The sequence below is a fragment of the Vipera berus genome, assembly GCF_964194415.1.
Source record: "Vipera berus genome assembly, chromosome: 4".
In the NCBI taxonomy this organism is placed as follows: domain Eukaryota; kingdom Metazoa; phylum Chordata; class Lepidosauria; order Squamata; family Viperidae; genus Vipera; species Vipera berus.
Window position 1 is genome coordinate 25,319,197 of NC_138206.1, and position 26,534 is coordinate 25,345,730.

The window sequence follows — 26,534 nt, forward strand, 5'->3', positions numbered from 1 at the left end:
TAAAAGTTAATAAGGGCTTAGTAGATTTGCCTTGGTTGTGCTTGTGATTTCTATTTTCTTCTCTTGGAAATGCTTTCTTTTTTAAAAAATGTTCAGTAAATTTTGTAACTCAAAAAGATAGGATTTTTTTTCAGTTGAAAAATTGGTATTTTCTTCCCTGATGTTATATACCTCTGTCATGTTTTTCCCCCTTCCTTTACTTTTAACTGAAAGGAACTGATTCACCATAATAATTTTTTTTATTTTGATTGCTCATGTTTGGAATTTTCATGCAAATCAATAATTTTAGTTCTGTGCAGCTGTATAACAAATACATCATATCATATGATCTTATTTGATAAATAAATTTTTATTTGGCTGTATCAATATTATCAATATTATTTGACTTTATAAGCACCCCTAAGTGACCTTGTCTTTGCTTGGAAGTAATTAGAACTTGTCTTAGCTACCAGAGTTGTAGGCTAAACTCAGAACTTTAAAAGAAAAATCATTCTGGAACAAAGCAAGAGCAATCCACTGTATTGTTTCTAGGAGTAGCATGGGTTCACATTCATTAAGTCATCTGAAGCAAAATTCAGCTCAAATTGTACTACAAATTGCACTATTTATAATTATAACTGATTCCTTTAGGTTGAAGGTGCCCAAGAAGAAGAAGATACCTCAGTTCAGGAGGATGATCTGTCCGGATCTACCAATGAACTCCCAGCAGCATTTGAATACGGTGATAGTTTTAGTCTAGATATGACTGAAGCTGAAGAAAAAGGTGACCGACTTCTAGACCAATATGCACTTGCCAGGTAGGTTCCTTCCTTCCTTCCTTCCTTCCTTCCTTCCTTCCTTCCTTCCTTCCTTCCTTCCTTCCTTCCTTCCTTCCTTCCTTCCTGTTCAAGGCAATATACATAGGACTCTTGTCTATTGTTCCCAACAACCTCCCTCTAAGGCTGTGAGCGTGAGTGGCCCATTGAAATTCTGTGGGCATTGGTGGAACTGAACGCAGCCTTCCTACTCTTAGTCCAGCACCTTTGCAGCTGCTCCAGACCAGTTATGTTTTACTCCAGACTTTGGATTAGTTCTTTCCATATACACATATATATTCTTCATACAGTATTTATTTGAAAGGAAAATATCTTCTTAGATACAGTCATGGTGACATTTTTGTTTTTATTGTCTTGTTTTCCTTTGAGGCAGCGGTCATACATTTAGGGTTGTGTTTCTTTATGCATATATTTATGTATGAGAGCAGTTTTATCTATATTTCTTTTTTAATAAATAAAAGTGCACACAACAAAATTCACAGCATACAGTAGCAAAACAGTAAAATGGTTCAAATAAATGAAAGCTATTTCCTAAAATAAAACTAAAAGCAAATGTTTAAAAATGCAATATAAACTTCAAGAGGTTTAATTATAGGTATGCCAGGAGGAATTGAAAAATTGAAAAAATTTACACAATAGCGTATAAGAAACAGTTTGTGTCAAATCATTACACTAATTAAGATTGTACGTGTATGAAAACCAAGGAGTTTTAGACACATTATCTGTCCTTATCTAACATGGTGAATTTTTCTTTGTTACAGTTTTGGAGAAGGTGACCGCATTCCTTCACCCCCACCTTCCCCATTCTTTTCTGCTATCCTGGCTGCATTTCAGCCTACTCCCTGTGATGCTGCAGAAGAAGCTTGGCGTAGTCATATAAACCAGCTTATGTGTGACTCAGATGGCTCCTGTGCTGTTTATACTTTCCATGTGTTTTCCTCCTTGTTCAAGGTAAGGAAATAGTTCTAGAATCCTATATGGTTAATTCTGGATAAATATAAAAAGCTTATAATTTGTAGTAGAAGTGTCTAGAAGAGAATTGCCTTATGTGTCACTCTTTAAATTCCTAATGTTTACAGAAATTCTGCTTTCCTAACTCTTGTGCTCAAGCCTTCATAAAGGTGCTTTCACATGGACACTGTAAATGAATATAGTTCACTACAGTAATTTCTTGCTGCATTCAGACAACCTAATTATTCTCAAGCCATGTTTTCTCTTCCTTTACTCTGGTTTAAGTAGATGGATTCAGAAGAGAAATGTATATTTGTGACAGTGGCGTAGCGTGGGTTGTCAGCACCTGGGGCAAGCACCCGGCCGCTGCACTGTCCCTCCCCCAGATAGTCCCTCGCTCTCTCTCCGCACTGCACCGCACGCCTGGCACCCCCCCTCCACAGTGGGCGGCGACCCGGCGGCTCGGATCGGATTCACACAGCCAGCACTGCAGTGAGAGAGAGTGAGTGAGCCAGGCAGGGGCAGAGAGCTGCGAGTGCGAGCGCGCCCCCCCAGATGTTGCGCCCGGTGCGGCCGCCCCCCCCTGCACCCCCCACGCTATGCCACTGATTTGTGAAGATGGATTGTTCCTATAGGTTTTATGAGTGCGGCTTACTTCAGCTAGTCATAGTTATAGTTGTTTACTTCTTTCAGATTTTTCCTATTCACTTTTTTAGATACCTCAATTCTATGGGAAGAGTTTTCATACTTTAATGTGACAGAACTTTAAAACAGTCAAATTTCACATTTGGGAACTGGCTCTGCAATCTCTTTTTTCTTCTATCATTTGCTCTTTCATAACTTTATAAAGAAAATAATATTTTATTTTTACATGGGTCAAAACAGTTGGTACCACTAGTATTGTAGAGTATTTCAGGAAGTAAAATGAATCTTTGTGGTGGGGAGGTAGTGGCAAATCACTTCCATGAATCCTGTTGTTTAAAACTAATTGCACTGTTTTGAAACAGAGGACTATTTGCATTTTTTCAAGAAAACTCAGCCTGGTTTGTTGAAAATATGGCAGAATTATCATTCTGGGATTTTAAAGCATACTTGCAATAGACATTAGAGGCACCTGTATTACATTTAACCACTTTGGGAAGGAAGAGAGTTGAGGTTGGTAGGACAAATTTGTAGATGTTCAAACACATCTTATACAGTGTTTTGAACAGTATACAGTGTCCTTTATAATAAAACACTTAAATAGAGTTGAATGTTAGTGAACACTAAAATTAAATTCTTCATGCAAGAAGAAACTGAAAGACAATCCTCTACTGAGAAAAAAGAGTCATGCCTGGACATAGACTTTTACTTTTAAATAACTTTGTTTAGCAGGAAAACCATTTAAAATTGTTTGGTCATGAAAATCTCACCTCTGTTTAGCTGTTCTATTTTATATTAATATACTTGTCTGGTAATAACACACCCTAATAACTCTGCTTTAATATCCAATGCAAAAATTTCCCATCATGGTTTTTAAATGATAAACCAAAGTTATTATTAGCTGTTTACAGTTATAACAGAGCATTCCTTAAGGCAAAATAATCTCAATCAAGAAAAATGAAAAAAGAAATTCAGCTTTCATAGTTTCCAGCTGAACTTCATTGTGTAAAAAAATTTTTCAAGTAGTACCAAAACACAGAGAAGCCTCTCCTGCGATTTTCTTTTTTTAATAATGATTTTATCAAACATTATAGTTAAACAGATAAAAACTACGTTATCTTAACTACAAATAGTAAAAAGAAAAGTAGAAAGTGCAGAAAAAGAAAAAATAATATAGAAATAAAAATAGGAACAAATGTAGCAAAAAAGCAATACAACCTCTCTTAAGAAGAGCTGTGTAAGAACATTATTCAGATAAGCACAAACACACTGCAGCAACCCAGAACACCAGAAAAAGGAAACAGGCAACCTATAAGCATCTTCCAATAAAATGGACACCCACACAATAACTTTATCAACCCACAACAGTACAACCAACAGAAACTATGAAAAAGATAACACTGTCATACATCAAAAAATCTCAGAAACAACCACAAACTAATACAACCACATGTCATTACCATAGCACACAACCAAATAAAGGTTTCCAACACATCTTAACTGAACCAAAAGACTCAGTAGCTCCTGGGGGGAAAAAAACCAGATGTCATCTACAACAGACTCCTGGGGCAGGTAGGAAGGAGACTGGCATAGCACATTCATGAATACCAGTACTATACAGAAAAGTTAATAGTGTATAATTAAACCATTACAGATATACATATATCCTTAAGTATATAAATATACACCCCACTTACGTTACATATTTCATCTTGAATCATACAAGAAACAAAAGACATTACAGATACTCCTTGACTTACCACTGGTTCCTTAGCGACTGTTCAAAGTTAAGACAGATTCCTTGAAAGCTACTTACGACTCAGTTTCAAATTGATGGTAGCTGCAGCACCTCTGCAGTTATTTGCCCTTATGATCGACCACAGGAATGCTGCAGCACTCACGCATCCCAAGCTGCTAAGTCCCTGCAGCCACTCATTCACCCAAGGGAGATCAGATTGGCTGTAGTGCATCCAGCCTGATCTCTCCTTGCTTGCTCGAGGCTGGCACACTCCAGCAAGCTTGATCTCTCCCAGGTTGCTGGGTGGGAAGGAAGCTGAAGAAGGACCCAAGGGGCGAGAAGTAGCATATGGGATGCCTCAGGGTGGAAGAAGCCTAGGGAAGGCAAGCATGGGCCTATAGTAGGCCTTCCAGGGCCTCCCTCACCCTGAGGAACCCTGTACCTGCTTAACAACCCATATGTTTGTTTCCACAACTACATCAGGGAGAGCAGAGGATGAGTGTCGTCACCACTTGCAACCTTAATGGGCAAGCTCCATTATGGTCATAACTCAAGAACTGCCTGTGTATGAAACTAAAAGATGTATTAAATTCTACAGCAAATATAATAGGCATAATTCTGCTTTACAGAATATTCAGAAAAGATTCTGCTTTCTAACTTGTGATGCTGCCAGCTATCTTGGTGACAATCTGCGAGGAATTGGCTCAAAGTTTGTTAGCTCATCCCAAATGCTGACTTCATGTTCAGAATGTCCTACTCTTTTTGTAGATGCTGAAACCGTGAGTAAATTTACATAAGCAATCACACTAAAGCAGCATGTTTATTACAATTATGTGGATGTATAATTTCATCATATCTTTTCATGATCAGCATGTCAGTTCTTCTGAATATCTGTTCACTGGATAATGACAGATATATTGCATATTATGGAGCATACAATACAGCCTTTAATGCACAATTATATTTTATTTATTTTTCTTTTATTTATTTGTATCCCATTTTATTATTTTTATAATTAACTCAAGATGGCAAACATATCCAACACACGTTCCTTCTCCATTTTCCCCACAACAACAAACCTGTGAGGTAGGTTGGGTTGAGAGTGAGTAACTGGCCCAAAGTCACCCAACTGACTTTCATGCCTAAGACAGGACTTGAAGTGACTCCCGCTTTCTAGCCAGATGCCTTAATCAACAAAATCTGTTTTTGTATGAATTGCCATGTCAGACTATAAATGGAAACTTACATCACCAAAGTGCTACTATTCAAATTCCAAACCATTTTCTTCATGAAGAAGGTTAAACTAGAGACTGAAGATTGAGTCATAGCACCTATTTTCTTAGTTTGGGACATTTTGCTGGTCACCCAAGCAACTTCATCAGTCAGAGCAAGTTAGTTAGGCAGAGTCCTTGGAATGTACCAATTCCTTCCACATTTCTTCCCCAGAGTTCATTGTAATATGTCAATGCAGATTTTCAGTCATCCAGGTAAAGTTGTTGATTGAGTCATGACAACTAGACCTATTTTCTTGATTTTTGAGACGTTTCACTGCTCATCCAAACAGCTTCACCAATCAGAGTAAGTTGGTTAGGAGGAGAGGTTAGTGCAGGAGGAATTAGTACATTCCAATGATTCATAATAATAGAGTGGAGTGGAGTGGAGTGGAGAGGAATGGAATGGAATGATAGAGTTGAAAGGGACCTTGCAGGTCTTCTAGTCCAACCCCTTGCTCAGGCAGGAAACCCTATACCATTTCAGACAAATAGTTGTCTAATCATTTCTTTAAAACTTCCAGTATTGGAGCATTCACAACTTCTGGAAGCCAGTCATTCCACTGATTAATTGTTCTAACTGTCAGGAAATTTCTCCTTAGTTTTAGTTTGCTTCTGTCCTTGATTAGTTTCTATCCATTGCTTCTTGTCCTGCCTTCAGGTGTTTTGGAGAATAGCTTGACTTCCTCTTCTTTGTGGCAACCCCTGAGATATTGGAATACTGCTATCATGTCACCCCTAGTCCTTCTTAAACTAGACATACCCAATTCCAGCAACCGTTCTTTATATGTTTTATTATCTCTGCCTAACTAATTAACTCTGACTGATGAAATTGCTTGGCTGAGCAGTGAAATATTTCAAACCAACAACAAAATAAGTCTAGCTTCCATGACTCAGCCTTAAGATAACTTTACCAGGATGACTGAGAATCTTCATCAGCTAGACCAGAGTTTCTCTGCAATATCTGATCTCATATGAAGCAGTGTGCCTCAGACAAAGCCACTTCTGCATGACTATTCCAGAGTTTAACTCTTATGGGATTGTTCCTACTGATTTTCATTACTCGATGAGAGCATTTTTTACCAGTGTTTGAAAGAAACAATATTCACTGAAGCATCTTTATTTTTTTCCAGCTTCTCTCTTGTGGGCTTCTAGAGAAATTAAAGTTTAGTGTCTTAGAACTGCAAGAATACTTGGATACATATAATAACAGAAAAGAAGCAACACTTTCTGTAAGCATGATTGTTATGTTTTGTCTTATGTTGATTTTGTCTTATTTTTAAATCTAAAATCTGGAAGGGGATTAGTTCATCAGTAAGTCATTTTTTAAAAAACAAACTTAGAGCTAGTTACACTGATGTTGTGTTATTCATTACTTTCAGAATATACTCTACGTATCTTAAAAGATTTTAACTTTTAAAACTTTATCACATTTTAGGAAGTAAACAAGATCTATAAATGTTTTTAGGGATTGGAGTCATCATAATGTGATTAAATTTGATTAGGTTATAATGTAGTATCTACTACATTTTAATTCAAGAATTTTATATTCAGCACAGTAATGCATCAGTTCTTAGATTTATCCCAGAAAATATTTAGAAATTCAGTAAAATGTATATTATCTCAAAAGTATGATTTTCAAAAAATGGAAAGATTATGTCTTTTGTGCTAATGCCTATATAAATATGTGTGGGTGTGGATGTGGATGTATGTATATACACACATATATACATATATATTGTTTTTTACAAACAGTGGCTGGCAAACTGCAAGGCAACTTTTTCAGGGGGTTCAAGAGATGGGGTTATCACCTGTCAGCCAGGAGATTCAGAAGAAAAGGTAATAAAAATTCTGGTTATATGGTATTGTTTCTGGAAGAAGGTTTTTGTGTGCCTTGTGTTGGTTTCAATTTCAGTCTAAAACCATAGCAACTATGGGAACTTAATATAAGCAGATTCTGAGTTATTCTCACACATGCTGAGGGAAGGTTTGCACTCCCATAGAGTTTTGTTTTGTTTTTTGAACATTGAAAAATCCCTTCTTCCTTCGAATCCCCACCATTTCATTTCATTTCATTTTATTATATTTGTATACCGCCCTTCTCCCGAAGGACTCAGGGCGGTGAACAGGGCATATATAAAAATACAGAATACAAAAATTAAAAAGAATTAAATAGTAGCCCAGCTAAAACAATCAATAATAATATAAAAATCCCCATTAAAACCCCAACACATCCCCCATCAGGCCAGGCCGGCTTGTTCAAATAGATGGGTCTTCAGACCGCGTCGGAAGGAGCGAAGGTCAGGTGCCATCCGGAGCTCGACCGGCAACTGATTCCATAAAGCCGGAGCACCCACAGAGAAGGCCCTCCCCCTGGGGGCCACCAGCCGACATTCTCTGACCGGAGGCACCCTGAGGAGGCCCTCTCTGTGGGAACTTACAGAGAGGGCCTCCTCTTACTTACTTCCCACCAGTAAGTCAAAGTATATGTAAATACCTAAAATTCATGGAAATGTATTAATTTAATTGCTATGGCCACCCATCTCAACCAAATGCCAATAACGGGGAAAGAAAGAATAGTTTCCTTTTCTAGGGTTGCCAGCTTCTTTCTAGGAAGAATGCCTCTGATGAATTTGAAGGGAATCTTCAAATGGACCAGCCTCATATGTCTTTCAACAGCCATCCTCCAGCTGTTTCAAAGACTTTTTCGGGTTATTCATGTGCATATATAATACAGAGTATTGAGTAGTGGGTTCTTGGCCACTACAATGGACTCAGCATGGCAGGTCTTTATTGGTAGCAGTACTCCAGCGAACAAAGGGGTTACCTGTATCCCCTTATATACTTGGCCAGGTGCACTGGCAGCCAATCCCTTATTTGGGTTTTCCCACCGAGCGCTTACCAGCCAGTCCAGTTACAGTACAGCGCCACCTGATGGTCACAATGAGCTGCTGCTATATTTTATTATCCCCATACATAACACAGAGATTAGCAACAAAGGGTCTGTGCCTGCTCCTGCATTCAGAGGCAACACAGGAAAGACCATTCAACAGATACAGCTGCCTCAACTTTGCAAACAACCCCTTGACTATTTTGCACTCATTCCTATATAATCAGAAAGTAGACATATATTAGTGAATAGGCTTATGTCTCGCTTTGGACCAGAAAACAAAAAAGTGCTTTGAAGCACAAGTGAATGTAGTAGCATTTGTCTGTAGCGCCTTAAAGCAGCTATGCCTTTTCCAGGATCATTCATTTACCGCAAAAGCATCTTTTTGCCTTCAACTCGAAAATACTCCTTGAAAAAGCATGAAAGAGATTCCCCCAGTAATCTAGAAGCTTGGCTTACATTTCTCTTTGGGAAAGAGGTGGAATAAATGACCAGATTTATGTAGGTATTTCCGTATTATGTTTGAGGGCTTATAGGCCAGTCTTCCAACTCTCAAGCAGTTTAATCCCCTAGCTGGGATTAAAATCATACTATTAGTTTCAAAATAACTACATCAACATAAAAAAAATGTTCTAATCATTTAAGATTACCATATATAACATATTAAGTGGTGAATACTACTCTTGCTCATGCCTGCTGACTAATCACATAAATAGATGTGAATAATAAACCAAGGATTTCATCATTCCTGACATACCTAGTGTACAAAGAACCGTGCCAACCCTGTGATTCTATGATGCAAATCAGTTGCTTTAACTTGTTCCACTTGGAATAGGGCATAATATCCTCTTTTCTTCTGTCTTATTAATATATTCCTGTTTAAGAAGCTCAAGGAATAAACCAGCATTGAAGACATATTGTAATATTAATGGACTGTTAATTCTAATGTCTTGGTGTGAATCCAGTGCTGAATAATACACTGTCCATAGCATGTTCAGAGTCAAGTGGTGAACAATATATTCTGCATTTACATATTTCTTTACAATGTGTGGAAAGTAAAGCAGTACTGAGTACTTCTGGCCTATTGCACTTCTGGTCAACACAGAATAGTTTCCTTGCCAAAGGCTTGGAGATGAATTTCAGAGTAGTTTTTTTTTTGAAACAACAGAATCAGGAAGAAATATGAATGAAAGCAGCATATCTGCCATAACTGGGGGAAAAATAGCTGATTTCCAGGATCTGTAGAGTGCAAGTAATGTTACAAATATCAACATGTGGCTTCAATGTATTTTTTTCCCTGTAAAGTTTTGAAGACTGTTGATAGCTTTTGCTTTCTTGATTTATTTGCAAATTACTCTTTCAACTTCCCTTCTGTCATATGTGCTATTGGTCTAGTCAGTGCTAAAAATATTTGCTTTTAATTTCCCACATAATCAGTTTCCTCTCTTTGCACTGGGTCTCCTCCCATTATTTTTGGCCATATGCATAAAATAATAACAAGAGAAAGTAAACCTTTTTTCTTATTTTTGTATGTGGAATTAGAGAATATTCAGCTTTAACTTCCCATTGGCATGTCTACCTTTCTGGGATAAAGGTGGCCCCCAGGGGGAGGTCCTTCTCTGTGGGCGCGCCGGAATTGTGGAACTGTTTGCCGGTTGAGCTCCGGATGGCGCCCGACCTTCGCTCCTTCCGGCGCGATCTGAAGACTTTTTTGTTTGAACAAGCCGGCCTGGCCTGATGGGGGATGGGGTTTGGATTTTATTGTTGTTTAAATGTATTTTAATCTATTGTTAACTTGGGCATCTTGTTTAATTCCTTTTTAATTTTTGTATTTTGTATTTTTATATGTTTGCCCTGTTCACCGCCCTGAGTCCTTCGGGAGAAGGGCGGTATACAAATAAAATTATTTATTTATTTATTTATAATGAGGTTTGTAGTTTCTAAGCCTCGTAGGATTTGGCCTGTGGTAATTATTTAGTAAAAAAGCATTTATTAATGATCTATTAGTTTGTCCTGGCATGCCATAAGCTTTATATAGCCTGGTTGTGACCAAGGCCATTTGCCACAAATTAGGGGTTTTTCAAAACTAACCAAATCTAACTAATGTAATTAAAACTGAATTTCTCCTGCCTTTTCCCATCTAAATGACAATATATTTTAATGCACAGACCAAAGGAGCATTCCAGTGCCATATTTTGTGTCTCCTCTGGACACAAGTTTACATTATTAGAATGTGCTCATTCATTTACATTGAGTAATTCAAAGAAGATGATATGTTCCCTGATTATTGCTTTTATGTTAGTTAAATTAAGTATTCAGAGTACCTCAAATCATGCAGAACTGGAGATCCTGCTAAGACAAAACTTCTAAATGCCAAGAATTCATTGTTTTTATCCAATGAAGCATGTAGGCAGTGGTAGAAATATTATATTTTATTTGTAATACAACATATGTATAAAATGACATACAAATGCTTAAGTGAAAAATAACAGTTTTTAATTATTTCTGAAAGTTCAAGTATCATCATCATAATTTAGTATAATATTACTAAACATAATAGCTATTATAGTCATAATAATTAGGTAAGATCACTGCCTTAGTTATATATGAAAAAATGAGATAAAAGTCTAATAATAAAAATAACAATCTAATTCAAAAAATGTTGTTGTACTTCTGGTTATATAAATTTATACATTTTAGGATTTCTGTCCAATTATCATTATTATCATCAAACTATATCCAAATACTTCAGTTTTAGCTAGATTGTATAGGTGTAAACACTGCATTTCTTAACCTTACTTTCCATGGCAAGTTAATTATTTTTTTTCAAAAATGAATGCATATATAGCAAGATAAAATCACTGGTTTATCACTGTTGAAGGAGATCTTTTGAGGAGAAACCATCTTTCGTTTCCTTAGGATTTTTTTTACAAAGCTTCAGAAATGTTTGCTTGATAGGGTGCTCTCTTTCTCCATTTCTTACAGTGATGGAACACTGGTCCTATATGATGATCAAGGTGTTGGAGATTAGAATCACTGATCTAGGAAAGATGGCCCAGAGTAGATTGTTCCCACATACTGTATTACTTATGGACAGCTGGATAGATGTTTGAGAAAGAGTTTTCTTGAAATAGGTGACTGGTGCTATTTTATTAGGAAAAAGAAATATTCAGGCTCATGATTCACAGAACCATCATCTTTCATATTCTGGTTGGGTATAGCAGGGCTTTTCAACCAGTGGTACGGGTACCACCTGTGGTACATTGGCACCTGGCAGGTGGTACACGACCATCCTAGAAAAGTGGTAGTGGGGGACGGGAATGAGCTGAACTGGTGGCAGCACCGCACAAGCCTGAGCGAGAGATGGCTGGAGCTGCAGGGCTCAGTGGAAGCGCCAGGATCAGCGCTTCTTCAGGGTTGTCAGGACTCAGTGGAAGCACCAGGATCAGCGCCAGGCTAGAGCTGGAGCTCGGCGCTGATCCTAGCGCTTCTGAGCCCAGAAGAAGCGCTGATCAGCTGGAATATTGCAGCATCTCCAGGGTCTTGTGTTTTACATTCAGATGTTTGGCAACTAATTCATTTTTTCAGAGCCATTGGTACTTTGAACAGTCATTAAGCAAGCTGTTGTAAGTCGAGGACTACCTGTACTTCATCACTTTTTTCTTTTCTTTTCTTTTTTGTTGGTCATCAAGTTTTTGACACCTTGCTAGGTGGCTGGTGGTACTCGGATGTTGCCATATCCTAAAAGTGGTACAATGGGTGAAAAGGTTGAAAAGCCCTGGGGTATAGCATGTCCTAAGGCAAATTCAGATGGTTTGTCAGCAGTTTGAATGCTGTGAGCAGTTTAATTTCTCAGCTATCCTAAAGAAATATTCCTCTACATTATCTTAAGTTACATTTTAAAGATATCAATACCCGAAGAATGATAGCTTAATTTACAAATGGCTTTCAGAAATAGGTTAACTATAGTTAACTTCTACGGTACACATTGAGGCTTTTTTTATCAGAATCAGCAAGTACAAAATTGTGCATAAACAGATGCTTTTCAGCACAACACAGATGAGGTTGAGGTGGGGCTGGCATTTTTTAAAAATGAATCATATTATTTTATTTTTTATTTTATTTTTAGAAAAGATATATGCTGCATATTCTATCATTGCTCCAAACGGATTACAACATACAGAAAACCTATTAAAATCATATAATTATCTTCTTTTAAAAAAAATCTAAAAACACGAGGAGGCTTTAAATCTTCTCCTAAACTATAATAAGTATGTGGCAAAACATGCTCTATTGAAGAGCTGACAGTGAAACATCCTGCAAATAAGTTGGGCCTGACCGCCTATTTCAAAAATGGGGCAATCCTGCATTATATGTTTGCTTACCGCCTAGATATTGTTTGAAACCTGCATGATACTAAAAGAGCCTAATCAATTTGCATCCACAGCTTTTTAAAATTTCTTAAAATGGAAATTTTAAGATTATGAAAACACAGATTTCATAATTCCAACATTATGTCCTTTTTGTAACCTTTTCCTTCCAGTCTGTTGCATCTTGCTGGTGAAGATGTTGGAAATCACAAACTAGTATATTATTTGGCCAGTTCTAATACATACTTATTATGGGATTTGATTATTTTTCTTTCAGATCACTCTGATCTATAAGAGAATTGCGGCTATTGATTTTACAATTATTATTAAGATTTCCGAGCCATGCATGTTGTGTAGTTGATACATCCTGAATCACTTTAGCAACTCAAAATAAGCGCTGCTAATTGTAGTAAGAGAGTAGTAGGAATGGCTGTGCTTTTCCAGTTGCATGCATTACACTGACACTTTACTTTCTTTCCTTTCCTTTTTCCTGTGCCATGCTTGCTGTGTAGCAAATGGAATCTCTTGCAGTAAGTTAAACATTCTTTTCATATTCTTTGTCCATTAAAATATGGACTAATAACACTGTTTTTAACTCTTAGCATGTTTCTCCTTTTTCACTTTCTTATGTATTCAGTGTACAATCACTGTTATTAAATAATTTGTTTTAATTTTATTTTATTGTAGTTTCCCAGGCTCCATCCTTTGAATGGAGCTTTCTTTGTTTATACATTCTGACCATGTCACATTTAATTCCAATTATTATATGAATTTTATTTGAAAGTGTATTAGCCTTCTTTAATTATCAGGGCACTCAGTTGCTGCTCTTCTGAATAAATCAAATTAATATAATATGTTATTAAAGAAAGTGGCTTGTTTCCTGATCACATCAGCCATCACTGCAGCAAACTAGCTACATTACTATTTCATATGAGAGGACTGTTATTTGTGGCCTGAATTGGTCATTTATCTGGAGGACCAGATACCTAGTTAACAATTACATATTCACTACATATACTCATGATGCAGAAGAGGAATTCAACTGCTTTTAAGTGGCTACTATATAATGAGTTGTGATCTTGTAACAAATGATAATCTATCACCACGTGTTATGGCATTAAGTAATTGAGTTTCAGAATTTACAGTAGTCATTTGCAGTCACTTACAAAAGCTATAGCGCAATAATTCTGAATCTGTACTCAGCAAATCATTAAAGTAACCTATTACTTTAACCTATTAAAATAGTATAGGTCATTCCTGGAATGGACATCAAACTAAAATTGGGTCCAAATGATACAGTAGCATCAAATTATCACAAGGTTTTGACTTTATAGCAAGTTCGTAAGATTCCAAGAGGGAATGCTAGTGAAACAACAACAGTAATAATTCTTTATATAATATTACAGTTCCACAATTTATGGTTTATATGGTGAAGCCTTTCAATGAAAATACAATGTTTCAGATAAATGAAAAGTTTAAGGAACAGCTGCCATAGTTTTTAAACTTAAGGAATTATCATAAACATAAGTAAACCAGGTAACAAATATAGTTTAGAATAAAACTTTTAATTTTAATTTATCTGGCTCAATTTATGCAATAGTTCCCATAAAAATTATTTACCTATTCTCAATATCTGAGTCAATAACATTCACTAGTTTTAGCAAATAATGTAATTTATTCAAAGGGTCAGTCGTCCCATGAAAATAGGAATGAATTACAATCACAGAATCCATTGTGCTATTTCACAATGAGCCATGGGTTTTGCAATGAAATCAGCTATGAGCCCTGAAACTGGGAAACTGAACATTTCAATTATGTCTAAATTATATTTTTTCATAAGAATCTTTATAATAGTTTCATAACCCATGCTTTAAAATTCTATTGTTTTATCAAAACATAGATAAGATTAGCCAAATTATTTTGACAGAAGACAAAACAGTAAAATAAAATTAATAAAATGGGGAAAAAAGGCTTGGAAATTTATTCTCATGGCCATATAGGAGAAGAAAAGGGAGAATACAGAGGCCTTAAGATGTTTCCTATCACAATAAATTACGGTGTATGATGCCAGAATATAATTTCTGATACTACTTGAAGTAAATGCACAGCTTGTCTGTTCTTAAATTTCATGTCATAAACTTATAAAAGTAATGCACATTGTATTGAGATGAAATAGATGAAATGTTAAAGTCATTCTGGTAATGTTAGCTTAATAAAAAGAAATAATGTTAGAAGAGACTACATCATAAAGTATATTAAGACTCAGCATTTCAAGTCCTACAAGATAGATCATCATTATTAACTTCATATTGCATGGGAGTAAGAAAGAATGGCTTGCAACTGTGTTCATGGCCAAGGAAAAAAATTGTATCAGGGATAACTGATATAGAGGCTTATATTTTAGCAGCTCTGCTGCTCTAATTCATCATCAGCCTAAAGAAACATTAAAACAAATGATGTAGAAATAGCATACGATACTCATAATAGCTTTGTATTGTTTTGTAATCCCTGAGTTTCTGTTGCAAAGCACATTATGGAAAAATCCAAGCTGTCACCTTTTAATAGTAATTCTCTCTTCTACTATTTTTTTTTAGCAATTGGAACTGTGTCAGAGATTATATAAGCTACACTTTCAGTTGTTGTTGCTTTTTCAGTCGTACTGTAAACTCATCGGACAGGTGCATGAAGTTAGTACAATGCCAGAGGTATGTAGCAAGAAAAAAAAAGACAGAAGCATCTTTTTGTTGGAGTAATTGCTATATTCTTCTGATTAATGTTTATTTCTTTCACCATTCCAGGTGAATTTTAAGTGATCAGTAATGAACATTTAAATTTTGGTGGACAAGTATTGTAATGGAAAGAATAATTTAAAAAAATGAATAAAAGTGGAATTAAGTATTCTTTTCTCCTCCGCCCCCCCCAGTTTTTTAACTGTGTAATGTCCCCCCACATTTCCTATTACAGAATCATGGGAAAACTCTGGTGCCAATCACACTCCTATATTTTTATTGGGTCCTGAACACATTATGGTCTGCAGATTGTCTAATAAGCACTCTTTTTTAAAAATTATAAATGTAGAATTTTGATGATTTTATGTAAATTGGTCCCATTTTAAAAAAAAGTTTCAATATTTTTTTACATATACATTTTGCTTCTCCTTTATACAGAGAGAGAGAGAGAGCTAAAGTTGGTGTGCACATCATTCTCTACACCCCATTTTTCCCCACAGGAATGTTGAATAAAATATTGGCAAAAAGCGACTAATGTAATAACCCTCGGTTGAATTTAATGGCTGAGTAAAGACTTCCCTACCCTAATTTTAATACTGAAACTACAGAATTACAGTAAGCTGCATGTAGCATATAGTGGGCTACTCCTAAATAGGTTTGTGGCATGGTTTTTAAAAAGCATAGCTCATCTAAATGCTATATATTTATTCTTCAAGTTATAATCCAACATTAATCATGGAATTAAGAAATGGTAGAATCTACTTTTCATGATACAATAACAGTATTATTTTCCTTGGAATTAGTATTCTTGCCCTATTTTTGTCCAAAATGAAGCAGAACCTAGCCATCTAGATGTGTAAAGTGTAACCTGCAGGTAGAATTGCTGATGAGGTGCCTTGACTTCTGATCTCAAGTAATTGTTGCTTAAATTGAAATAATCTCAATACGGCCTTTTAAATTTAATAGTACTGATATCAGTGGACCCAACTGATATATAGCTGTAAGCTGCGTCTACAATAACATACAGTATTGTTATAATTAGTTTTCATGAAGTCAGAAGCCAACACCTATGGTATCCCACCTGATTTTAAAAACAAGGGACAGTAAAGTTTGATGTCACTTTAGCAGCCTCATCTTTTGAGATTTTTCGGATTTTTAAAAATTATTGACACAGTTTTTCCCACCTCAATTTATAAAGAGTAGACTGTACAAAGGAGATTAAAAATACAAGGGTAACAATACTGTGTATTGTGGGATTCATGAGTCATGGAGCTAAGCAGAGTCCACCCTATGAAGCCACTCCCAGAATAGAAACAAAACCACTGGAAAAGAGTGTGTTTTATTCTGACAAGGGATGCCATGTTTAATGAGATTCACAATCCATTTATTCCAGTCTCACAAAATACAAACATGCAAATGAAAGGCAGTGTGGTTTAGTGGTTAAGATGCTAGACTAGAATCAAGGAGCTGCAGGGTCTTTCTCAGGCGTGAAAACCAATTGGATAACCTTGAGTCAGTCATTTTCTCACAGCTGCCAAACAATGACATCACGCAGTATAAGGGTTTGCAACAAGCCAACTGAAGAACAAAACCCTTCTCACATCATGCATTGATCTTGTAAACTGGGCAAATATAGTACAAATGAAGTAGAGTCTTTAACCAAGATAGACCGAGGCTAAAAAAGAAATAATAAGATAGCATGAAGTACTGTGGAATATATAGATCTTATTTTAGAACAGTGGGGCTGAAATGCTAATGCTAGCCTTAGAGCATTGATTTTAGTTTAAAAAAATCTTCTTAATAAATCCATAAAGTTGGATTCATATAGCTTAATAGGGTAAATAAAATTTTATTTTACTTAATATCTATTACATTTTTAAAAAATAAGAATGAATTTACAATATATATTCTTTAACTTGTAAAACTCCCTATATTCCTCCCCAGGTTTTAAAATCAGGACAAAATGTATCAAATATATACTTCACTACATATTCTTAAATTAATTTTCATGTGGATATTGTTCCTCCTAATTTAAATAATTCATCTGTCCTTGAATTTTGCATCTTTTATATGGGAGGGAAAAATGTACATTGCTGAAAATGATTTTTCTTCTTCCACAGCTGCTAAATATGTCACGAGAACTGAGTGAGTTAAAGAAAAACCTTAAGGAAGCTAGTGCTGCCATTGCAGTTGATCCATCGATTATAGAAAGTGGTACCTCTGAACCCATGTTCACTTCTACAGAAATAGCTATTCAATTTATGCTAGAGTGTCTGAAAAACAATGAACTTGGAAAAGCTCTACACCAAATAAGAGAATGCAGGTACATTAAAATAGATGAGTAATGTATCGTATTTTCCTATTTTCTCTGAAGAACAACTATCAAATACTGTATGTTTTTACTGAATAATACTGATTATTGCTGAATTTATATAGATGATCTCAGATTAAAAGGACTCATTTCAATCTAATAATTGAGAAATAATTAAAAGGTTCTGTGTTCCCTTTGTTCATCGGTTAGTCATGTTCAAAAAATCTTATAACTTTGGAACACAGTCTATTATCACTTTCCCTCACTTAGAGAAATGAATGAAATTCATTCATGTTCTGTAATGAAATGAAAAAAACTGTCTTGATCACAAATTAAATTTTGCATGTTGAAAGGAACAAAGTTCTAGTATGTTATGCCAACTTAACGGTGAACATACTCATGTATATCTACTGGTTTTGTCCACTAAACTATCTATGTCTTGGTTTTCAAGCTTCTTTTGCATGGAATATATACATGAGATAGTACCAAAAGCCAACACCCCCCCCAAAAAAAAAAAACCCAGCATATCTGTTTGTTTTGTTTTACATTATCTTGTAAAACCCAATGGGTTCAAGCAAATAAAAAAGAGAACCTGCTTTATACAAAAAGACAGGAGTTTTAAAGTTACTTTACTAGGTAGTAATGGAAGTTACTTCCTCTTCCCTGAAAAGAGAGAGAGAAATCTTGAAGAGGAATCTTCTTAAATGTGTTGCATATTGTAATTAATGCCTTTGCATTTTCCCTTCTTTTTGTGATATATATATATAAAACACTGGTGGGTTTTTTAAAAAACTCTTTTACATGTTAGGCACAGAAATAAAGAAATGGGATTTCATTTGTGTTAAACAGCATTTCAGCAGCATATCCTGTACTTTTGTTTCATTGCAGGAATTTATGGCCGAATGACATTTTTGGAAGCAGTTCTGATGATGAAGTCCAGACTCTACTGAATATTTACTTCCGGCACCAAACCCTAGGGCAATCTGGCACTTATGCATTGGTAGGCTCTAACCAAAGCCTGACCGAAATCTGTACGAAACTGATGGAGCTGAACATAGAAATCCGGGACATGATCCGGCGAGCTCAAAGCTACCGAGTGATCAATTCTTTTCTTCCAGATTCCAGTGTCTCTGGCACGAGTCTCTGACAAAAGTCTTGTGCCCCCTACCTCTTTCAGGCTGGGATTGCTTCCGTGCTGGGATGAGATGGTTCAGTGCATTTTCAGCTCTAGAAAGAGTTGGTCAAGTCATAGTCAATCTTGTTACTTTTACAATATTTTCCAAGAAAACTTGGGCAGTGTTTTCAGAGTGCAGTCATAATATAAGGACAAAGGTAGCATCAAATCCTTTGTTCTGAACTACACACCCAAATGACTTTCACAGGGCAACTGCAATTCACTACTGAAGAAGTGACTTCCTTACATACCAAAGACTACTACACTGAGCTAGACTTCCTTTCTAGAAAATAGTTTTAGATATCAAAAGTGCAATCTCTCCTTCACTTTAGGATTTTTTTTAGTTTTGTACATTTATTTCTTTGACCAAGTTATTAAAAACAGGCAGAATGAAGCTAGCGACAAGATGCTGAAAGACTGTCACTGCGAAAGCTGAGAGCCTCTGCATATGAAAATTGTTTTAAAGGACTACAAGTGTGCACTGTAATTTAAATATGATTAGTGTATCTTCTAAATAGGGAAAAATAAGCTGCTATGAAGTACATTTGTTGATGTTGCTAGGCTACTGTCTTGGAAGGTACTAGATCCTATTTCACGAGGTCTGTTATTAAGACCCAAGTACCTATGAATGGACTAAGATTTTTTTTAAAAAAAGATTTTGGCTGCTTTTTACTAGAGAGTTGCTTTTATGTATATTTATATTAAGAATGCTGGTCTGGCATAAGTTGTCATTTTGTAGAAAAATATGTCTGATTTAAATTCTTTTGAACTGGTACATGCATCTTTAATTTTAATGTACATTTGGAATATAACACTGAAATTATTAAGTACAGATCGGATTTACTGTCTATTTTCAAGTGGGGGGTCGCTTATTAGTAATATATGTTCCTGTTTTCTGGCAATTTTTTTGCACTTACTGCTGTAAAGAGTTAAAATAAGTGCATGTAAGTTATTTGCACATTTGAGATACTTTTATTCCAACATTGTGTGTGTCACTTATTCACCCTGTAAATACATTTAAAGGTTTTGTGAATTTTCTTTTAATAGTTTGATCATTAGATCTCAAATATAAAAATCTATATATGTATGTGTATGCACATGTGTACATACATATATCTATATACATACACATTAGTGTGTAAATGTACTAAATTGTAATGACTTTATGCTATAATATATATGGAAACAATTCTGTAAGAATATTTTGAAATCAAGTTCTTTTTTAGTTGGGCTTGAATCAACATGTAAATTAGTCCAACTTTTATGTGCTCACTATGCATCCAAACATTAACCTGCACAAATTGATATAAATTTAACAAAATCCCTTAAAATTAATGTATTCTTGCTCAACCAGTTCTCTCTAGCTAAGCTTTGTCAATCTGGCGTCTTCCAGAGATGTTGGGACCACTAATACCAGAATTTCTAACTAGAGAATATACTGGAATTCTGAGACTTACAGTCCAAACAAATGAGAAAGGAACCAGGCTGAAAGGGCTTCTGCAAATATATGAAAATTGTTCTCCCTTCCTCAAAACAGTAATTTGAGTAACAGAGAAGCAAAGTATTAGTTTGAATTGTAATGGAAAAGTCAAGCTGTTAAGAAATACATATTATGTTATGCAAAATGTAAGTGTACTTATTCTGTAACACCACAATTGAGCAGAATGGGCTCTATAGGTGTGAACCTCTTCCTGCTGGATTGTGCCACCTTTATTATAGAAGCCAATTTAAAATTTCATTTCCTAAACGTGATTCAAACAGGAATTAAAATAGTGTATCTCTCATTCAGATTATAAAATCAACATGTCATTTGTTAGGTATTTATCTTGGTTTCTTCTCCCTATTGAGTTGGAAGAGACAAGCTTTATGCTTAGTGACTAAGGCCTACTACCATAATCATATGGAATTGGGGAATATTAATAGGATATAAAATTATTTTTATTGCTTATAATCTTGTGTGGCAAGTCCGTGTCAGCTAACCCTCATGAAAGCTAACATGAAGTGCCTCTTTCACTGTGTGACTCGAGTGCTGCCCTACTCACTTAGTTACTATTCTCTTAGTGGAATGCTTTGTAAGAGATTAACAAATGTTTCTGAGTGTTAGTAAACCTAATATAATTGAACAGATGAAGTTCATGTTTCTTCTTCATTGTGCTACTTATCAGATCGTGTATAACTCGGGTTTAAACCAACACCATCATTTTTTTAATGAAATGTCAACCTATGTACATGTATCTAAGAACTATTAATAATGCATAATTGAACTGTGTTTGCAATTTTAGAACCTATGTTGTTTTCAGTATAATTTTGCTACTATTTTTATCATCTGAAAACAACTGGAAATAACATGGAAGCTTCATTTAACCATCTATTTCCACATCTCCTTGCTAAAATGCAACAGAAATGGGTACAAACTCATTGCACATGCAACTACTCAGGTTATTATTATTTTTTGCATTAGTGTATGAAATAGATATGAAAATCTCAATTGTTTATGAAGAGTGGCCAAATCTTATCAATTTTTCCCCGTTTTTACATTGGTTTGAAATTGCATATTTAATCTATAATGCTATGAAAATCAGTATGCATCTCTTATAGGCCTAATCATTTATTTATTTATTTTGCAAATTACCGTAGTTTTGAAAGTAATGTCCCTCCTGGGACAAAAGTGCTAACATCTAACACGAGCCACAAAATTCAAAGTACATTAGCAATCTGATAATGTCTTATATTACAATACAAAATACCTAAGTAAACTAGTATGCTCAGGTATTTTTTCCTGTGTAATTTCAACAAGACAGACAGGCCATCTGATACTCAGGAAGACTACTTGTGCTTTTTATTCCATTTAATTATTGTTACCCCTAACATATAAATCCATTACATAAGTCTATTTTTCCTTCAGTGATTTAAGACTTAATTTCATGTATAGAATGCTGCAGTGAATATGCAAGTATACTGCTCAATCTTTATCAAACTTCAGTAAATTCAATTATATTCAAAATCCTGAAAATATATCACTGTTTCTACAAAAAGATTGCAGGAATATAATGTATTGTTTGCAAGCTTTAATCTGGTATGTAAAATCCCTCTAAGTTTTCCACCTCATTAAGAATGTCAGCTTTCCCGTCTCTTTTTAATGCTCATCAAGGAAAAAACAATTTAATTAGAATTTAAGTTTTATTAATTAGGCTGTACAGTGATAAATTACAAATATATTTTAGCATTGCAAACATCTTTAGTCCATTATCCATTGCCAGGTCAGAATCCTAAAGTCAAATCCATATTATGAAACAAAGTGCATAGCTAAATGCAACCTCAGCATACAAACTGCACAGATCAAACAATGTATTTGAAGCTGTAGGTGTTGTCGCAAGATAATCTTTTGCCTTTACAGCGGCCACATAGCTCTTGCCGGTGGGGTCTCTTGAGATCAATGTGCCTTTTTTTCTGGGGACAGGAGCAACGAGTCTTTGAACAGATCTTAGGATAACAAACTTTAATTAGTAGAAGAAATCAAAACCTATTTCAAAGTTTATTTTTGTTGTGATTATACTTAGTGATCTTCTAGAAACTTTTGAACTATAAAAGATGAAAAATATTCTATTAACTAAGATACAAGTTAATCCTATTGCACAAATGTACCACAGATGCCAAATAACATTAAACAAAAGGTAAGGATAAGCACCCTACGCCCATGTTGAACCAGGATTAAGAAAAGTTTTTAAAATGGCCATACCCTATATTTTTAATTGTGTAGTTAACAACCATCCTCTGAAGATCTCTAATCAATTCCTGGGGTAGTTTTGCTTATTAAGAACAAGGAAATGAAGCATCTGAATTATCCATACTTATTGGTGAACAGTAAGACTTAACAGTCATCAGAGGAAGAGAGTTCATTCATTCTTCCAATAATAATTAAGTCCAAAAGTATCATTTGACAAAAATGATTACATTACATACAAATGATATAATTTACTATAAATGTAAGTGCCTTACAGTTCAGATGCAGCAAACTTCCAATTTCCATGGGCTGACTGACCTGACATTCTGCCTATTGTATCCAAACTCTGCGAAATGATAGCCTTTCTATGAGAAGTTTCAAAGTGCCACATTTATTGCTGTTATTTGTGGAGGTACAGAAGACAACTTATGGAAGTCAATTTGTCTCAGAGAATTGTATTTTAATATTGTGATTCAAATAGTTTCCTAATACGTTGCAATTTGTAAGCCAGAAAAAAAATTCAAGTTTTTTCTTTTTTTATACTTCTTTTAATGTGTTAATAGAAGTTGCTGAATATCAAGTCTTACTTACATGGCACTGAATTGCTTCTACTTTATAAGGATTAAAGCTCTTCTGGCACTTGCGACAAAGCTGCTTAAAGTATACCTAAAAATGAAAGTGCTACATTTGAGGGGAGAAAGTCTCACATCAGAGGATCTTTAAAATGTAGCAGCAAAAGATTATACAGCACAACTGAACCAAAACTCATTGTGCCAAACAGACATTAAAAGGTCTTATTCAGCTCATTTTATGATTCATCTAACACTGCATGATTTAACCCAAAGCAAAAAATCTGATTCAGTATATTAAAATGTAACTATAATTTATGTTCAGAGAAAGTGAACAAGAATATCATGAACTGTGAACCAACAACATTTATTTATTTATTTATTTATTTATTTTAATTCCATTTATATCCCGCCCTTCTCCGAAGACTCAGGGCGGCTTACAAGCTTAGCAGTAGCCTTCATTCTATGTATATGCCTGCTTATTAGGGCTTTCACACACACACCCAAGCGGCATTATTACAAAGTCAGCTTATTGCCCCCAACAATCTGGGTCCTCATTTTACCTACCTGGGAAGGATGGAAGGCTGAGTCAACCTTGAGCCTGGTGGGACTCGAACCTGCACTAATTGCAGGCAGCTGGTGTTACTTAAGGAGGCATTAGCCCACTGCTCCACCAAGGCTCTTTTTAATGCTGCCTTCCAGCATTTACAGTTGGTCACTGCTATAGCGAACAGGTAAAAATTGCACAAAAATATCACTTCGTTTACTCATCACATTCAATGAAAACTGAGCCTAAAAAGATTCTGCAAGTTTCAGATGCAGTTACATTTTCTAACATGCAGTCCAGACACTGAGTCCTTTTCTGAAATTTACACCTTACAACAGAAGCAACTTTTCTAATATTCCCTTAAACATACCTTATTGGTTCCAGAAATGCACCATACATAGGCACTTTCCCATCTGGTCTTGCAGTCCTTGCAGTGGAAATAACCATATTTCTGTTCTAAGAACTGCAATTGAAAGTTGTTCATGAATAGTAAATTACTAAATTTGCTTTGTACGATTCTTGAACATTTATTTTAAGCCATTAACATTTAAATCACACTTTTTAAATGCAGAATTTGAGGGGGGGGAAAATCCTATTCACCATATATTTACCTTGTTCTGTAAGCATGAAAAAAAGCATTCTCCAAATATTAAGATACGAGTTATTTCTGGCCAAATACACTTTTGTTCTACTCCCACAACCAAATGCTATCCTATTTTGACACCTTCAAGAACTTTACACCTATTTCTCATTCAGGGGTGACGTTACCACACATAACAATTACAGTACTACCCCAGAGAGAAAGGCTACTAGCAGAATCCTAAGTACTAAACTCAAAAAAGCCAGAAGCACAGGACTATATAATTCTTAATCCCAACATCTCTTGCGAATATACTGTTAAATTCCATGCCTGTGTTTGGGGTGGAATGGGGACTCAGAGACGTGACAAACATTACATCCTGGTTGTATTCTCATGTTCACCATACTCGTGGACTGGGTTCGTTTAAATGTCAGGCCTTATTAGCCCAAGACACTAGTGCAGCGTTTCTCAACCTCAGCTACTTTAACTCACGGGATTCAATTCCCAACTGACTGGGGAATTCTGGGATTTGAAGTCCCCACATCCTAAAGACGCTGAGGTTGGGAAACATTGCTCTAGTCTAGCCCAGGGTTAGGCAACCTCGGCTCTTTTTTGACTCATGGACTTCAACTCCCAGAATTCCTGAGTCAGCATAGCTGCCTCAGGAATTCTGTGAGTTGAAGTCCATGAGTCATAAAAGAGCCGAGGTTGCCTACCCCTGGGCTAGCCAAAGACAGGCGCCTAGCCAGGGTCCAGTTAACACGCGAGTTCTTCCACGGCGTTTTGAAAAACCACCGAGCCGCTCACCTGGAAGGCGGTTCGTTTGCCCTCTTCGGCGAGGCGGCTCCCGCCTTGCCCAGCCTCGCCTCCTTTTCCGATCAGCTGCTGGGCAGAGTATCCGACAGCGTGGCCCGGCAGCCAGTCCTCGGCTCCCGCCTTCTCTTCGGCGCCTCTGTCTCCCTTCTCCTCGACGGACGTTCCCTTCTCCTCGGCCTCCTGGTTGAACTGTGGCGAGGCCGGCCCTTCAGTCGGCACCTTCGGTTTCTCCGCCGTTTCGGGCAAGGTGAAAAGGCGGCGACCGAGCGCGGGCGAGTAGAAGCCTGGGAGCGACGGCTCCCGGCTGAGCCGGCCCGAGGGGCTTTGAGGTCGGACGGCCTGGAGCGGCCGGGATCCGAGCGAGCATTGCACCGCCGCGTCCGCCCGCGGGTTCACCTGAATGCCCACTTCTTTGGTGTTGGCTTTACGGAGCCGCGGGGTGAGGCCCGGGCTGACGTGAGACAGCAGCGCCTTTAGCTGCGCTCGCTTGTAAGTGTCCAAATAATCCGGCGAAGACACCGGAGGAGTCGAGGAGGGGGCAGACAGCACCCCTCGGTAGGGATTAGAGATGCCGCTACTCTTGCTTTGCTTCCAGCTCGGCTGCTTCTGTTTGGGCGGTAGCCTCGAGGCCACGTTGTGGCTTGGGGTAAAGCTGCTCCCATAACTTTGATAAACGCTGTAAGGCGGATAAACGAAACGCTCCATGCCGGGACAGGGAGCCTGGTTTAAGGGTAGGCTTCCTGTCTGCCCTCTCTTTTATCGCCCCCAGGAGTGCCGGTTGTAATTAGTGCTCATTACTAGTGGCGAAAAACAATAAACGCTCTTCGTTAATCAAGGAACGGTTGTACTGACTACGCTCGTAAAGTACGTTTGAAATTTACGCGCCGGAGTTGTGGGGAGTCTACAGGTTTGAACTCACAAACAATAAGGTGCATTCGCGCCATAAAGCGCTTCCACTAAATGTTTGCAACCAAGAACCATTCATGATGGATCAGATAGGTTTTGGATTCAGTTGGCTGTAAATGGAAAGATGAAACTACAACTTGATTCAGCAGCTCCTTTGGAAAAAAAGGGTTACTTTACGGAAAATTAAGTCGTACCAAATTATTAGGGAGTGGAAACATTTATTCCAAGATAGTACATTGATACCAACTGAATTTTAGAGATACAATCCAATAAACATCTAATATTGGCCCTGTTGCAGTATAAAAACCTGTTTTTCACAAACCTAGTTATCCAAACAACATTGGTTCTTTTGGTCAAAATGTGATTTAGTGTGCTGTGGAAATCCAAACAGTAAGAGTTAAATTATTTAATTTGCTCTGTGAATCCAGGTAATTTGACTCAATAAAGTAAAACTACGGGCCCTTTGTTTGCCTGAATGTAACCAATCCCCCATGTCAGAAA

The 26,534-nt window shown here is 36.5% G+C and overlaps 2 protein-coding genes across 4 annotated transcripts in view; one reads left to right on the forward strand and one right to left on the reverse strand.

The window, feature by feature from the left end:
* Positions 1-21,009, forward strand: part of FRY (FRY microtubule binding protein) — a 140,549-nt gene extending 119,540 nt beyond the window's left edge. The window contains exons 54-61 of the mRNA XM_081327598.1: positions 631-797; positions 1,577-1,766; positions 4,776-4,925; positions 6,551-6,649; positions 7,173-7,256; positions 15,272-15,382; positions 17,527-17,729; positions 18,606-21,009. Of these exons, the coding sequence (XP_081183724.1) occupies positions 631-797; positions 1,577-1,766; positions 4,776-4,925; positions 6,551-6,649; positions 7,173-7,256; positions 15,272-15,382; positions 17,527-17,729; positions 18,606-18,864 (1,263 nt within the window). The 3' untranslated portion in view covers positions 18,865-21,009. The remainder of the gene's footprint in view (positions 1-630; positions 798-1,576; positions 1,767-4,775; positions 4,926-6,550; positions 6,650-7,172; positions 7,257-15,271; positions 15,383-17,526; positions 17,730-18,605) is intronic.
* A 1,137-nt stretch (positions 21,010-22,146) lies between these two features.
* Positions 22,147-25,832, reverse strand: ZAR1L (zygote arrest 1 like; the record flags this gene model as incomplete). Of its 3 annotated transcripts, none has more annotated exons than XM_081326568.1 (4): positions 22,153-22,341; positions 23,207-23,281; positions 24,102-24,194; positions 25,119-25,832. In XM_081326568.1, the coding sequence occupies 4 exons, from the start codon at positions 25,830-25,832 to the stop codon at positions 22,231-22,233; spliced, it is 993 nt and encodes a 330-aa protein (XP_081182694.1). In that variant the 3' UTR covers positions 22,153-22,230. The 3 variants fall into 3 exon arrangements, with proteins under 3 accessions (XP_081182695.1, XP_081182694.1, XP_081182693.1); XM_081326567.1 differs by having other exon boundaries at positions 22,153-22,374; XM_081326569.1 differs by lacking the exon at positions 23,207-23,281 and having other exon boundaries at positions 22,147-22,374.
* Positions 25,833-26,534: the final 702 nt, after the last annotated feature.